The sequence below is a fragment of the Merops nubicus genome, unplaced genomic scaffold, assembly GCF_000691845.1.
Source record: "Merops nubicus isolate BGI_N331 unplaced genomic scaffold, ASM69184v1 scaffold5308, whole genome shotgun sequence".
NCBI classification, from domain to species: domain Eukaryota; kingdom Metazoa; phylum Chordata; class Aves; order Coraciiformes; family Meropidae; genus Merops; species Merops nubicus.
Window position 1 is genome coordinate 12713 of NW_008625000.1, and position 13520 is coordinate 26232.

At 36.5% G+C, this 13520-nt stretch overlaps 1 protein-coding gene across 1 annotated transcript in view; it reads left to right on the forward strand.

Annotated features, from left to right (window-relative positions):
• Nucleotides 1–863: 863 nt before the first annotated feature.
• DENND4A (DENN/MADD domain containing 4A) overlaps nt 864–13520 on the forward strand; it is a gene marked incomplete at its 3' end in the record, with an annotated part of 33380 nt that continues 20723 nt past the window's right edge. Inside the window, exons 1-9 of the mRNA XM_008945519.1 lie at nt 864–1195; nt 1789–2038; nt 3972–4041; nt 5557–5726; nt 6438–6679; nt 8338–8404; nt 11780–11838; nt 12504–12648; nt 13220–13395. Of these exons, the coding sequence (XP_008943767.1) occupies nt 888–1195; nt 1789–2038; nt 3972–4041; nt 5557–5726; nt 6438–6679; nt 8338–8404; nt 11780–11838; nt 12504–12648; nt 13220–13395 (1487 nt within the window). The remainder of the gene's footprint in view (nt 1196–1788; nt 2039–3971; nt 4042–5556; nt 5727–6437; nt 6680–8337; nt 8405–11779; nt 11839–12503; nt 12649–13219; nt 13396–13520) is intronic.

Below are 13520 nucleotides of genomic sequence, written 5' to 3' on the forward strand. Positions count from 1 at the left end.
CTATTGGGCTGGAACAGCAAGACTTGTATTCCTTTTCACTACAAAAAACTTAATGTGGTCTTGAATGTTTGTTTCACAGGGGTCTGGAGTCCATTGAAGTTGACTTGGCTTCAGTGTTTTCTATAAAACTGGTGTATTGCTGGCTATGGATAGGCTGTATATCAAAGAGCTGAGCCCTAAAATACTGTAAATTAAAATATTATCTTTTAGCCTGCAAAAATACTCCAAGAAGAGTACCAATACTTGGCATCTGATGTAAAACCTTATAGGTTGAGATGGCTGCAAGTATTACATTTACAGCTTTTAGAATAATGTTTTCATATATGTTAATGTTCAGGAAGCAAATTAATTGCAGATGGTGCCTTAGATCCATTGTCATGGTGAGCAGGGCGCAGTAACAGACCATATGCAAAATACATGAGAACTGCTTTTTAAGTAGTAAAATATTTGCAAAACTTTGCACACTTTTGCTGTCACTGTGACTGTTGGTTCAGCTGCTCTAGTAAGTTAACAAAAAGAGGCCACTTGCATTTTCCATTCATAGAATAACAGAATCATAGAATCATAGGGGTTGGAAGGGACCTCGAAAGATCATCCAGTCCACCCCCCCTGCCAGAGCAGGGTCACCTAGAGTACATCCAGCATTTAACCATCAACTCCCATGATTGTGGCTCGGAAGATTGTGATTACAGACTAGAAACATTACATGATCTGGTGGTGGATCTCTCTTTCTATTATATTCTTCTATTGTGTTTTCATTGATGATGTCGCGAGTTTCCTAGTTTTAAAAATAAGCAGTCTTATTATTTCTGATACCTTATAACAGCCTTTAAAATAATACTGATGTACATTTCTTTCTCACCAGTTACAACGTCTTGTAATGGAAGATGGAAGACAAAGGGGCTCGTGTTGCTGACTACTTTGTTGTGGCAGGATTAACAGATATTTCAAAACCACTAGAGGAGGAAATCCACTTCAACGATGCTTGCCATAAAATTGCCAAGCCAAAAGAACCTATTACAGACGTAACAGTACTGAATAAATCCCTGGGGGAGGAAGCTCCCCAGGGTTACAGATGCATAGATGTGACTCCCTCGGGCCTGTCTGCAGACCTCAATAATGGCAGTCTTGTAGGGCCGCAGATGTACCTTTGTTACCGCCGAGGAAGGGATAAGCCCCCACTCACTGACTTGGGGTGAGTGAGCTTTCTGTTCCTGTAGGTGGCTTTGGCAGTTTTGACTAAGGAGCAAATCAAGCAGATTTATTGAAATACAAATATAAGGCAAAACTCTAAACAGGAAGACATTTGTTGACCTGAGCATGCTGTAACCCAGTGTAGTAGGAAAAATGCATGCTGAGTGGATTTTAATGACAGCTGTAATCCTTTGCATTTTGGAGTTTGAAAGTTATAAATGGCTTAGAAATTTATATATTTGGGTGGAGATAAGATGCTTAACGTTTAATACAGATTGAAAAGGGGTGAGTTGTATGACATTCTTAGGATCAGGCAATGATTAACAGAATTGAAAGCAACACTGTTTTGCAGTGAACAAAACATTTAAAATCAATTATATGTGAGGAAAAGTAGTGCACTTTCATCACAGTTTTCCTGCTAGAGTGTAATTTGATATAATGTGACCTGAACTTGTCAGTAAAAATATTTTGATTGGAGATAAGAAAAGAGCTGCTGCTAAATTAGTGCTATTCAGTTGTAATCCTAGTATAGTATTAGTATTCAAAATGTTAAAAAAAATTGTTTCTGACTTTTGCTCATCCCATTTTAACTAGGGTTTTATATGATGGGAAAGAAAGAGTAAAGCAAGGTTGTGAAATAATTCAAACCACACCATATGGTCGGCCTGCTAATATTAGTGGCAGTGCCTCGTCACAGAGAGTGTACATCACGTACCGCAGAGCCTCCGAAAACATGACCCAGAACACCCTGGCTGTTACAGACATATGTATCATCATACCCAGTAAAGGAGAAACCCCTCCGCACACCTTCTGCAAGGTTGACAAGAATCTTAATAATAGCATGGTAAGATTCAAAATTGGGACGTTTGATGTTCAATGATGTGATTGTGACAGTTCTCAGAGTACCTGGTGAAAAACGTTGATGAGCGCTCTGGAAAGATAAATCAAATCTTGGAAGAGTTGGAGGATTGCAGTTCTTTGTTCCTGCTTGGAATGAAGTCTTTTTGGAAGTCTTGGAGCAAATAGGCTTTTTTGTGCTGACTTGGAAGTGCTGACTTCAGCAGCTTTGGTTTTGCCCTTTAAAACTGGTTGTGTCAACCATGTCTATAACAGCAGGTTTTACAGACCTGGCTGTTGGAGACACCAATTTTAGTGTTGTCTAACACAACACTAAAACAACCTGTATCTAACAGGTTATCTATCTAGATACAAAACTGTATCTAGCCACCAACTGTGCTTTGTTTTAAACTCTCCATTGCATATAGTGCTGTTTTATAAAAGCCATTATCAGGATTTTCACAAACTTTCTCTCTGAAGAAAGTTCGTATGAGTGGTACTGGATTCCGTTGACTGTAAGCTTGTTTAAATGCTTAACATAGAAGGTTGGAAAAGACTTCCAAGATCAGCAAGTCCAACTGCCAACCCAGCACTACCATCACCACTAAACCATGTCCCCAGATGCCACATCCACATGGTTTTTTGAACCCCTCCAGGGGTGAATACAATCTCCCTGGGGAGCCTGGGCCAGTGGCTCACTGCTCTTGCAGGAGAGAAATTCTTCCTAATATCCAATCAAAACCTCTCCTGGTGCAATTTAACCCCATTCCCTCTAGCCCTATTGCTTGTTACTTGGCAGAAGAGACCAACCCCCACCTCACTCCAACCTCCTTTCAGGGAGCTGAAGAGAGCAAATTTAGTTCCAAAGCTGGACCTGCTGAAATATGCAGGCATCACAGCGCTTTGTTTTGCAGAACCTTAGTATTTAGTTGTCTCCTGGTTGAATCTGCAGCCCTACATGCTGGATTTTGTAGGGTCCTCAAAAGTCAGCATGCTGATGGGGATGCTGGCTGCATATGTGAGTAGTGTCATGCAACAAGGATCATGGAAATCGATCTGTACTTGTTTTTAAATAAATGCCTGCAGACATTAAGAAATGGATTTTTCAGTTCTACCAGTCCCTGGATTGACAGGGTTATGGGAGTCTTATGGGAATTGTTTTATCTTTCTGCTGTCTGTAAAAGCTTTGTGTACCCTTAAAGGGTGCTGGTCTCTTCCCTTCTATGGCTTGCCATGTTCTTTATTCTCATGGCCAGAAGTTGAGAACTTCAAAAATACTTAAAAACATTAACAATGCCAGAAAGGAAATTGTTTAGACACTGCAAAAACTGACATTACCCTGCAGTGTTTCACAGACTGAAAATCACAGATGGAATAAGGAATTTGGCTTAAAGATCAGCGTGATTAAAATAAACATGAAGGAACAAAACTAATTTTTAAGTATTAAGTTAAAATAATGCACAAAGTTAATAACAACCATGGCACTCTGTGTGTGTGTATATACATAAATGTGTGCATGTATGTTTGGTATATCTGTATATATATGCTTTTAAGGCAGAAGTTTAACAAAGTGAAGAAAGGTCTAAATATTTATATGGATGACAATTGTACTTGAAGTTCTGTAGTTGTGTTAATGTTTTAGAGAGGAATTTATAGATGTCATGCTTCAGTCTATAAACCAGTTGTGTCTCAGAGGTCAGGCTGATGCCATGGGCAGGGTAGCTCAGAGCTAACACAGTGCTTCCCAGTCATGTTTGTGGCCATTGTCAGGAAGGGTGGTGCAGCAGGCCCAAAATTCCTACAACTTATGCTCTATGTATTTTTGTGTGTAGATCAGGCTTCTTTGTAAACAAGGAAGAGGATGTTTTCCTCCACTCTTTTCTGTTACATCCTTTTGTTACCCTTCATCATGTAATCTAATAATTTCTTTTGCTTTACAGTGGGGCTCAGCAGTATATTTATGTTATAAAAAGTCTGTGGCAAAAACCAACACCATATCGTATAAAGCTGGTATGTAACTACAATTTCTCTTCTCTTATTTGTAATATAATACCTTTTTTTACTGGAGGATTATTTGACAAAGACACTGTCTTGGCCTTTTCCAAAAAGGAATCTTTCACTGAAGAATTCTTTTCAAATAATGTCCCAACATGAGCCTTAGAATTATGTATCATGACAATTTTGTTTTAAAGTTTTATTTTAATTGGCAGCTTAGTTGTTTTGATAGATCTCTACAAACCTGTTTCTTCCACCTCTGTTTTTGTTGCTAGTAACTGTCTCTTAAGGATGTGTGTGTATATATATCTGCAGAAGAAAATACCACAAGAATGATTTGATACATTTTCATGATTGCTTCCTCTAAGAAACACATTGAAGAAGGCTTCAGACTTCCCCCTGTCCTGAACATTTGTGGCATTGAGCTCTTCAAGTATTTTTGGACTGTGTAACATCCTTATTTTGTTCTGTTATTTACAAGACAGAATTAGATTTGTTACAGATGATTTTTTTTCAGTTTGTTTCTGCTGTTTATATTTCAAAACCCTGATTTTGTTTGAGTGCAAGTCATGAGCATGATTCAGACTTAAACTTTAATTCACTTACATCCCTTTGAGATGCTGCTCTCTGTAAACAATAGTTTAGAACTAACTGAACAATAAATTTGTAAGCAAAAGTTTTAAAAGGCTACACATCTGGTAGTAGCCTGCACAAAATTTTGCCTCTTTTAAGAGAGGGAAACCCACTGCCCTTCTTGATTACCAGTTTTTGCTTATTAATATTTCACTGGATATGAAAAAAAAAAGTATATTGATTGTTCTCTCTTATGCAGAGAAATCCTAAGTTCCTTCACACAATATTCCTTCTCATTTTGGAGTCCCCTGGGTTGGCAGTCAGAAAGGATAGATTGGTACAGCCCTATGATGTAATCAAAGACCTCTGTTAAAAGAATGTTAAGAGCCTCTGCTTCAGAACATTGTGTTTTACAGCTATGTTTAAAATTAAGTCTAAGCACATTAGTCTGATAGTGCATTAGCTGACTCTTCAGCTGAGATGGATGAGCATAATTAATTGGTTTGATTCTATTGATGTTTAAAAAAATAGCATCTAATATCAGAGTTTTCAGGAAACTTGTTGGCAAGAATGAATTGCTTTCATTATTAAAAATTTGTCATTTCTCAATTATTCAGGTTACGATTTTTTAGCTACATTTTAAATATTTACTTACACCAGTGATGAACGTGAACTATTATGACAGTTGAGAAGCACACAACCTGCAAACAGAAACCAAAAATAGCTCCTAGCACAGTAAGCAGGACCTCAATCCAATGTTTTAGTCAGATGATTTCTACTTAGGCCCTGGCAGCATGCTGCCACTTTCCAGCCTGAGTATTTACAACTTTCCTGATCTTCTGGAGTTAATATTGCTCATATATGATTTTTCTGATATTTTTTTTAATGGAATGAGCTATTACAAGTATGTTTCTGCAATTCCTTACATAACTGCCTCTTTACATATTGCCCTTATAGGTTTAATATGCAGATATCCTGAAGAAGATTATGAATCATTCCCATTGCCAGAATCTGTGCCTCTTTTTTGTCTACCTATGGGTGCAACGATTGAATGTTGGCCATCTAACAGTAAATACCCTCTCCCAGTTTTCTCTACCTTTGTACTAACTGGAGCTTCTGCAGAAAAGGTATTTTCTAAGGCTTAAAAGTTAATGTAAATAAAGTTAATAATGTTGAAAAATTTGGTTATTTTTCTCTTCAGGGTGATGGTAATGCGTATTTGCATAGACAAGCTTGAGTCTATTAGTTAATCTGTTAAGCTGGGCTTAATTTAAAGACTGTTTTAAAGAGTTGCTTGGATTTATTTCACTGCTGGACTGTTGATCATATAAACCTGTCCTTTGCTTTCCAGTCATGTTAGGCTTTGAAACTAGAGAGCTATAAAAATTCTGACTGCATATACACGCAAGTATACTGTTTTTATTGCAAGCATGGAAACAACCTTACATGTATATACTTGTTCCAAAATGTAAATTGGATGTCAGAGGAGTACTGCTTTGAGTTTCTTATAAAGGATTTTGAAAGCAGCTTTAAAGGAAATTGTAGGAACAGTTGACTGTAGTTGTACTCTGTATAATCATTATTTTTCTTTCACTTAAATTGTTTCATAAATTACTCTTTCTCATATGCCATTAAGTGTTTTAAATAAATAATAGACAGTCTGGATTTTCACAGCCATAAGAATATTCCGGAATAGATTGCTTCAGAAGATGATGCATTAATGTAACTTTTCAAACAGTAACATTAGACTTTATTTTCCTTGCACGTTTGGGGTTTGTTAGATTGCTTTGAAGATTGAGGCAGATTCATTGACTTTAAGCCAACTGTGTTATTTACAGGTATATGGTGCTGCTATTCAGTTTTATGAGCTGTATCCTGAAGAGAATCTCACAGAGAAACAAAAATCTCAGCTGGGCTTAGCAGCTGCTGTTGAGGGAAAGCCAGACACATGCAGAACAGTTCAAACAAATAAATGCATCTGCCTGCTCTCTCACTGGCCCTTCTTTGATGCTTTCAAGAAGTTCCTTACCTTTCTGTATCGTTACTCCATTTCTGGGCCACATGTCCTGCCCATTGAGAAGTAAGTCATTTCAAAAAGTCATCACAGTAATTTTTTGCATTTTGAAATGTAGAGAACCCTTGCATCCAAGTGGTTCATAGCTGAAACTGATCTGTAATACCACTTAGTGTTTCTAGGCTAATCATAACCTTTCAGTGCATCAGGTTTCAAATGCAATCTTTGCCTTTTTTATTTTATGACACATCAGTCTTCTTTGTGATTAAACTTCAGTATTAACTTTTCTGAGGCTAACTTTGTGGATTATTTTTTGGTGATCCACCAAAAAAAGTGGAGTTATCCACTCATTCCATTTTGCATCTACTAGTTTTAAAATTCTGATAGTGGAAACTTCCAATAATGAAAAGATATTAACTTTTTTTAAACTGAGAACTTTACTGTTTTTTGAGTTTCAGGAGTGAATGAGAAGTGAATATAGTAAATATTTTATTAGTTTTGATTCTACAGATTTGTTTGCTTATTCTGATTGATCTGTAAACTGGTCAGTTTGCTGTGGATAATTTAAATTGGCTACATGGTCTTGCATGAAGTTAATATAGTATCTAGCCTCGTTTCTTTGGCTGTTTCAATGACAGTGGAGGTTTTTCTGTGTCATGCATGTGGATTTGAACATTTTCAGTCAGCCCTGCTTCTGCAAGCAGCATACTTTTCCCTTGATGTTTGCTGATGAAGCTTCTGGTTAATGCCAGTTATGTGACTATAGGACTGCAACAAAAAGTAAAGCTTAGCACAAGTGCACAAAATTAAAAACACAGTAAAAAACCCCCTTTTTTTTTTTTTTTCCATAAACATCTAATGGTGTAATATGCAGCTACATTGAAATGTGTATGAAATATAAAGCTTTGAATCAGAAGCATGTAAAGCAAGTCTTCTGTATAAATCCCTGCTTACTTACAGGGTTGTCTGAATTTCTTCAAAGTTTGGTTGGTTGTCTGTCGTAATAATGGGAAGAGCTGCAGAAATCACAGTTAACTGTATGCTGCAGCATGGTTTCTTTCCATGTAGTTTCTTTTAATCTGAAACGGTGTCTAGTGTAGAACTCCAACACGTCTCGACCTTTTGTCAGTTTAATCAATTCATGAAACTGAGAACATGTTCAAATTTTTTAAAAGGTTTTTCTGTACTTGTAGTAAATGGAAAAACTTGAACACTTTTTTTCATCAGAAATCTTCCATAACATTTTGTATTTGGAAGTGAAGAAAATGGATGTGAAGGAAATGGGATGAATTTAATGACTGTCCTTGATACTCAGCTGTGAATATTTTTTTGCAAATAACCAGTGCTAGTCTCTGAGGTATAGAGCTATTTCAAACCAGTCTCAGAAGCATGATTGTAAATGGTACTGTGATACTCAAATAGCAATATTTCTACTTCACAAATATTTCTATTAAAAAAAGCTCCTTATAATTTTTCAGTCTCACAAGCTAAGCTTGTAGTCTGAAAGATAATCTGGCCTGCAATTTTGTCACTAGTAGAAAAATAAGATTTGATGGTTGGAAGATCCCTGTAGGGTTTAGGTGCTGGATTTTTTTGCTCTCTGTCTTCTGAGTTAGTATATGTCATTTTCATATAATAATTTCTCTTACTGGCAATAATTTTGTCTTGAGGTAAAGCAATTAATTTAAATTTTCTACTAAATCAGTGTTTTTCTTTTCATCTAGACACATTTCCCATTTCATGCATAAAGTTCCTTTTCCATCCCCTCAGAGGCCAAGAATTCTGGTTCAGGTAAGTTTAAATTTCTTATCCAGAGCTATGTCTTAAGTGAAGACAAAACAGTTGTTGAGCAGGTTAGTAAATGAAAAATGTTATTTTTGTGTTTAGTTCTTTATTTTTCATCAGGATTTTTTTTCCCCTGTAGTCATGCATTTATTTTTTACTGATTTTTTTACTTTTCTGTTTCCGGTTTAGGTAAGGGCTTTAATGAGATATTACCAGAAATTGTTTTGTGAGCTTAGAACTTGATTTTTTTTTTTTTTCAGAGTTTGTGAAAATTAATGAAAAACTACTCAAGGTCAGCATCTGGTTTGACTTCTGCAGTAGCCTTTCAATGGTTTTCTTCTTGCTACTGTATGATGGCTGAGTGTAAAATAATAAATAAATAAAATTAGAACCAGATGTGAAGCATATATTCATGATTACTCAGTTTCCTGAAGGGCTTCATGCTGTCCTCTACATAATGGGTAGCTCTTATTGAACACTGCAAGAGCCATGCACATTCAACAGAGGCATGCTTTATCAGATATGACCCTTACTCTGTCCTACCTGCAAGATGTAGCAAATTTTACTGTGAATAAAATGGCATAATTGTCAGAATTAAGTTACTTGTAATTTGAAATTTCACTCACGTCACCAAATTGGTAGGAGAGAGGAAATCCTGATCTCAGAGAACTTCTGAAGTGAAATGTTATTAAATCTTCTCTTTTTTTTTTTTCCTCCTGAGAAGCAAAACGGGTAGAGACATGTTAAAATTTTATTGCTGAGAAAAGACAGCTCCATTTCAGTTGTAGTTACTCTACCAATCCTGTGGTTTTGAACAAATTGTTACAAAATGATGTTGCTCACTGTTACTACTTGCATGAAATAAAATAGGGAGAGCCCTGTGCAGTTTTCAATCTTAATGTAGCAGCCCATTTGCTGGTAAAATCTTTCAGAGTAAATGCAATCTTGTGTCATGTCTTTGTAGAATGTATAGAATATTAAAGACCACCCTTGCTGTACTTGGATATTCTAAAGTGACATTTTTACTGTTACTGAAAAGGAACTGAGAACAGTGATACTGAAACTGTATCTGACACTTCTGTCACTTCTATTATCATTTTAAAGTTAAAGTCAAAACCCAGTAAAAAAACATCTTGGGATGTTTTTATATTCATGTTCAATAAAATATTTGTAATAGGGAACACTAAACACACATTTACAGAGAACCCTGAGCAAGTTTAGAGGAAAAACATTTAATTTTTTAAATTTGACGTTTTAGGGAACTCTTTCAACATATCTGTGGGTATATATCCTGGAACAAAGTCTAAGGACCTACATGTGATGTGAAATGATGTTGGTTACACTTTATTTTCAAAATGCTGTTTGTGCCAAATGAGTACAACTTTAGTCGCTGATAGTACACATGGAGAACACACTGCTTTTAAAGTAGGCAGTGGTAGCTGAGGTCTATGAAGAAATGTTTCCTTCCAGCTGCTCTCAGGGACTTTTGAGTTCTTTGATACTACTCTAAATAAAATCACAGGTAATAGTATCTAAGATGCTTTCCCAGAACTAGTGTGGGGAAAGCATGTATTCTTGAAAATGACAAGCTTTTAGGATTTCATTTCATTCAAGAAATAAATTTCTTTCTGAAGCTTGTTAATTTAAAGCATGGTAGTCTTCCACTAAGTAAGAAGTATAGCAAATCCTCCTGAATATGTTTTGCTGTAGAATGTCTCACAAGTGCCTATATGCTTCCTGAAAATGAGACTTGGTATATTTTAGTAACTGCATGTATGCCAGCCTGGATGTGTAACCCATTCTTAGATCCTCCTTAGCATCTGCTACAAGTGAGAGAACATGGTACATGTTTCAGAGAAATCACAGCCATTAGTAAAGCATTCAGGAAGGTTCCCAATTGCCAGTTTCTAGCTGTCATTGATGGATTGTTTCTGATCTGAACTCTGCTAGACTCTGTTCTCCAGATCTGACATCCCATTATTACAAAGATATTCATGTTCTGAGGACGTGTGCACAACCTGCAGGCTTCAGGAGCACATGGAGTAGTGGAGAATGGGGGCAGTAAGTGCCCCTTCTGCCTAATGGAGTCCTGCACTTTGAATAGATGCTTGGTTTTGTTGCTCTGTGTTTGCTGAAACAAAAGTCATAGGACATTAGGCTGATGTTTCCTTTCAGAGGGCAGTTTATGAAGGTTACCTCGGGCTGAAAAAAAATGAGGTCTCTGCATTCTTTCACTGAACAATCCTAGTGCTGATGGTCGTCACAAGATGACTTACTTGAATACAGATGCATTGTGGCCATTCTCATTTGTCACTGAAGCCATAAGTGGCATCAGCCTCCAAAAGCTGTAAGTGAAACAGCAAGGGAGCAGTCCTGCTTAGCCTCCTGTTAATGCCAGATGTTCTGTGTGTCTGTCCAGGCATGCTGTTAGGTGCCTGAGTGCTTCAGCATTTGTATTACTAATTCCTCTGATCTTTTGACTTCTGTGGTCTGGACATCTGCAGCAGAGTCTAAGGTGAAACATGCTCAAAAATGAAATGCTAGTAAAAGTTACCTGAACTTGCAGCTTGGTTGTGCAAGTTACTGTGACTCACAACTGCTACATGTATGTGTGCTTTTATATAATAGGCAGAAAATGCACGACCACTTAGCAGGGAGGATTAACAGATATCTTGCTACCTTGGATTTACTGTGGCTGAAAATGTCCTTTGAGTTTTGATAAATTGGTTGTATATCTGTATTCTTGTACTCATTTGAATCCTCTTATTCATGCTGAGTATGTGAATGATTCCTCTTGATCACACATCACTGTAAGAAAGAAATGTGAATTAATAAGACCTTTGTCTTGGATCTTCAACTAATGCAAATTTTAAAGATACTATCAAAGCTGAGCTCAGCCAATCCTGCCAGCTAAGAGCCTAATTCTTATGTCTTCTGAAGAAAATATTACCTTACAGCCTGCCATCTCCCCTTTGTGCATTTTATCCATACGAAAATCAAGAAAGAATCCTCCCCAGCCCCCATGAAAGCTGAGTATGAACTATGGATCCTCAGTTCCCTTAAAATACAGAGGGCTTCATTTTTCAGCTGTTAATATATTATTTTCTTTTTTGTATTAGCTAGTCTAAATTCCTCTTTATGAATATGCAATGTATTCAGTTCTGACTAAGAAAGGAAGAGCATGCTCTGCCTGGATTTTACTAAAAGATACTGATGCATAGTAGTGCACAGCTCTTCTTACAGTGCTATACAGCTGGGATATATCAGGTTCAGCTTAGTTTCAAGTTTATTCTTAGGTGTTCTTTGTTATAGTTGTGTAATTTCTAATAAGTATTTCCAAAGGTCAGAATAAAAAGAATGTATTTAAAAATCTTTTTCCAGCTGTCTCCCCATGATAACCTGATTCTTAGCCAACCTGTGTCATCTCCCCTTCCACTGAGGCAAGTAGCAGTATCTTCTGTTTTAATTGTAAAATGTTTTCTGACTCAGAGTGCAGAAAAGATTTAGTACTTTGAGCTGTAATTGTGCAAATTAACTTACCTTGTCTAGTGCCTTTTGTAGCTACTGTAGCTGAATTTATTTTATATGATTGAGTGTGTGCCCTGATAAGGATACATAATTAATGAACAATATATGGTTTTTCTCAAATAATGTGAGCAGTGCTTGAGGCAGAAGAGAGATTTTTTTTTTTATCCCTTTTCTAGGAGTTGGTACCTGAGCTCCCAAGATAGTGCAGCTTTTGCATTGCCAAGGTCATTGAAGGAGTTCTGTGACTGTCTTAACTTTCACGTCTCTGTGCAGGAGAGTGGTTAAAGAAATGTATGTTGTCACCCTGTAAATTGCTGCTCAAAAAGAAAAATCATGCACATGTCCTGAAAATAGCCTAGACTGATTGAAGAGTCTCAAGGAGTCATGGTTACTGTTGGGCAGTAACCATTCTTCACTGAAGAGTGAAGTGTACTGAGCAGTCTGCCTTGCAGTCATCTTTACAGTGAAGATTTGCAGATTCAAGTTAAATCCCATTCTAATGCCTTGTTTTCTAGTTTTTATTGAACTTTTTTTTTTGTGATCCTTAACTCACTGGTGTGTTTATATTCTGTAACAGTGGTGGCAAGTTTTCAACACTACTTCAGAATCTAGGACCTGAAAATGCAGTAACTCTACTCGTATTTGCGGTGACGGAACACAAAATTCTCATCCACTCCTTGCGACCTTCTGTCCTCACTAGTGTCACAGAGGCATTAGTCTCTGTAAGTAACCTTCTTTTAATCATACACCTGTAAGTGGAAAAAAGAATGTTTTTTAGATAAATCTAAAGTGAGTAGTAGTATCAGGCTTAAAGGTTACATAAAAATAAGAATAAAAATAAAGATCATTAGAGAAAAACATGTTGCTAATGATAACAGAAAGAGAAGGGATAACTGTTGTGGCTCTTTGTGTTATAAACATTATAAATAGGCATACTCTTCCTGATTTTCTCTAATAGCAGTGTATTCTGTCTTGCAGAAGAATTTTAAGTGCACATTATTTTCCTGCCTGTCTTCACTAAGCATTGTTTTGCTCCCTCTACTATAAAAAGTATTGTACTGAAGAGCTTTATTTCTGCACGCATTGAACTTGAGAGAAATGATAATGTTTTTACTGAATATCTAGATGCAGATTATTTAATAATCTATATAATAATAATACAATAATACATAATAATCTGCCATGTTAAATAATTTTGAAGTGGCAGTTAGTGAAGACAGTGTGATTTATACTGGCATAAACTATTATTTTTACAAGTGTAACCTATGTTTTTATTTCTGCATATTTTCAAAGATGATCTTTCCCTTCCACTGGCCTTGCCCATATATTCCTCTCTGTCCCTTGGCACTGGCAGATGTGTTAAGTGCCCCGTGCCCATTCATAGTGGGAATTGATTCAAGATACTTTGACCTCTATGACCCTCCACCAGACGTTAGCTGTGTTGACCTAGATACCAATACAATCTCTCAGTAAGTATTTATTAACAATTTTTTTTAATGTTAATTTTTTTCCTTCCTGTTTTCAAAGGCAAAGAAAGAGCTTTTTGGCAAATTCGGGAGTGTGGTGTTGATATATTAGAAAAATTAGAGTTTTA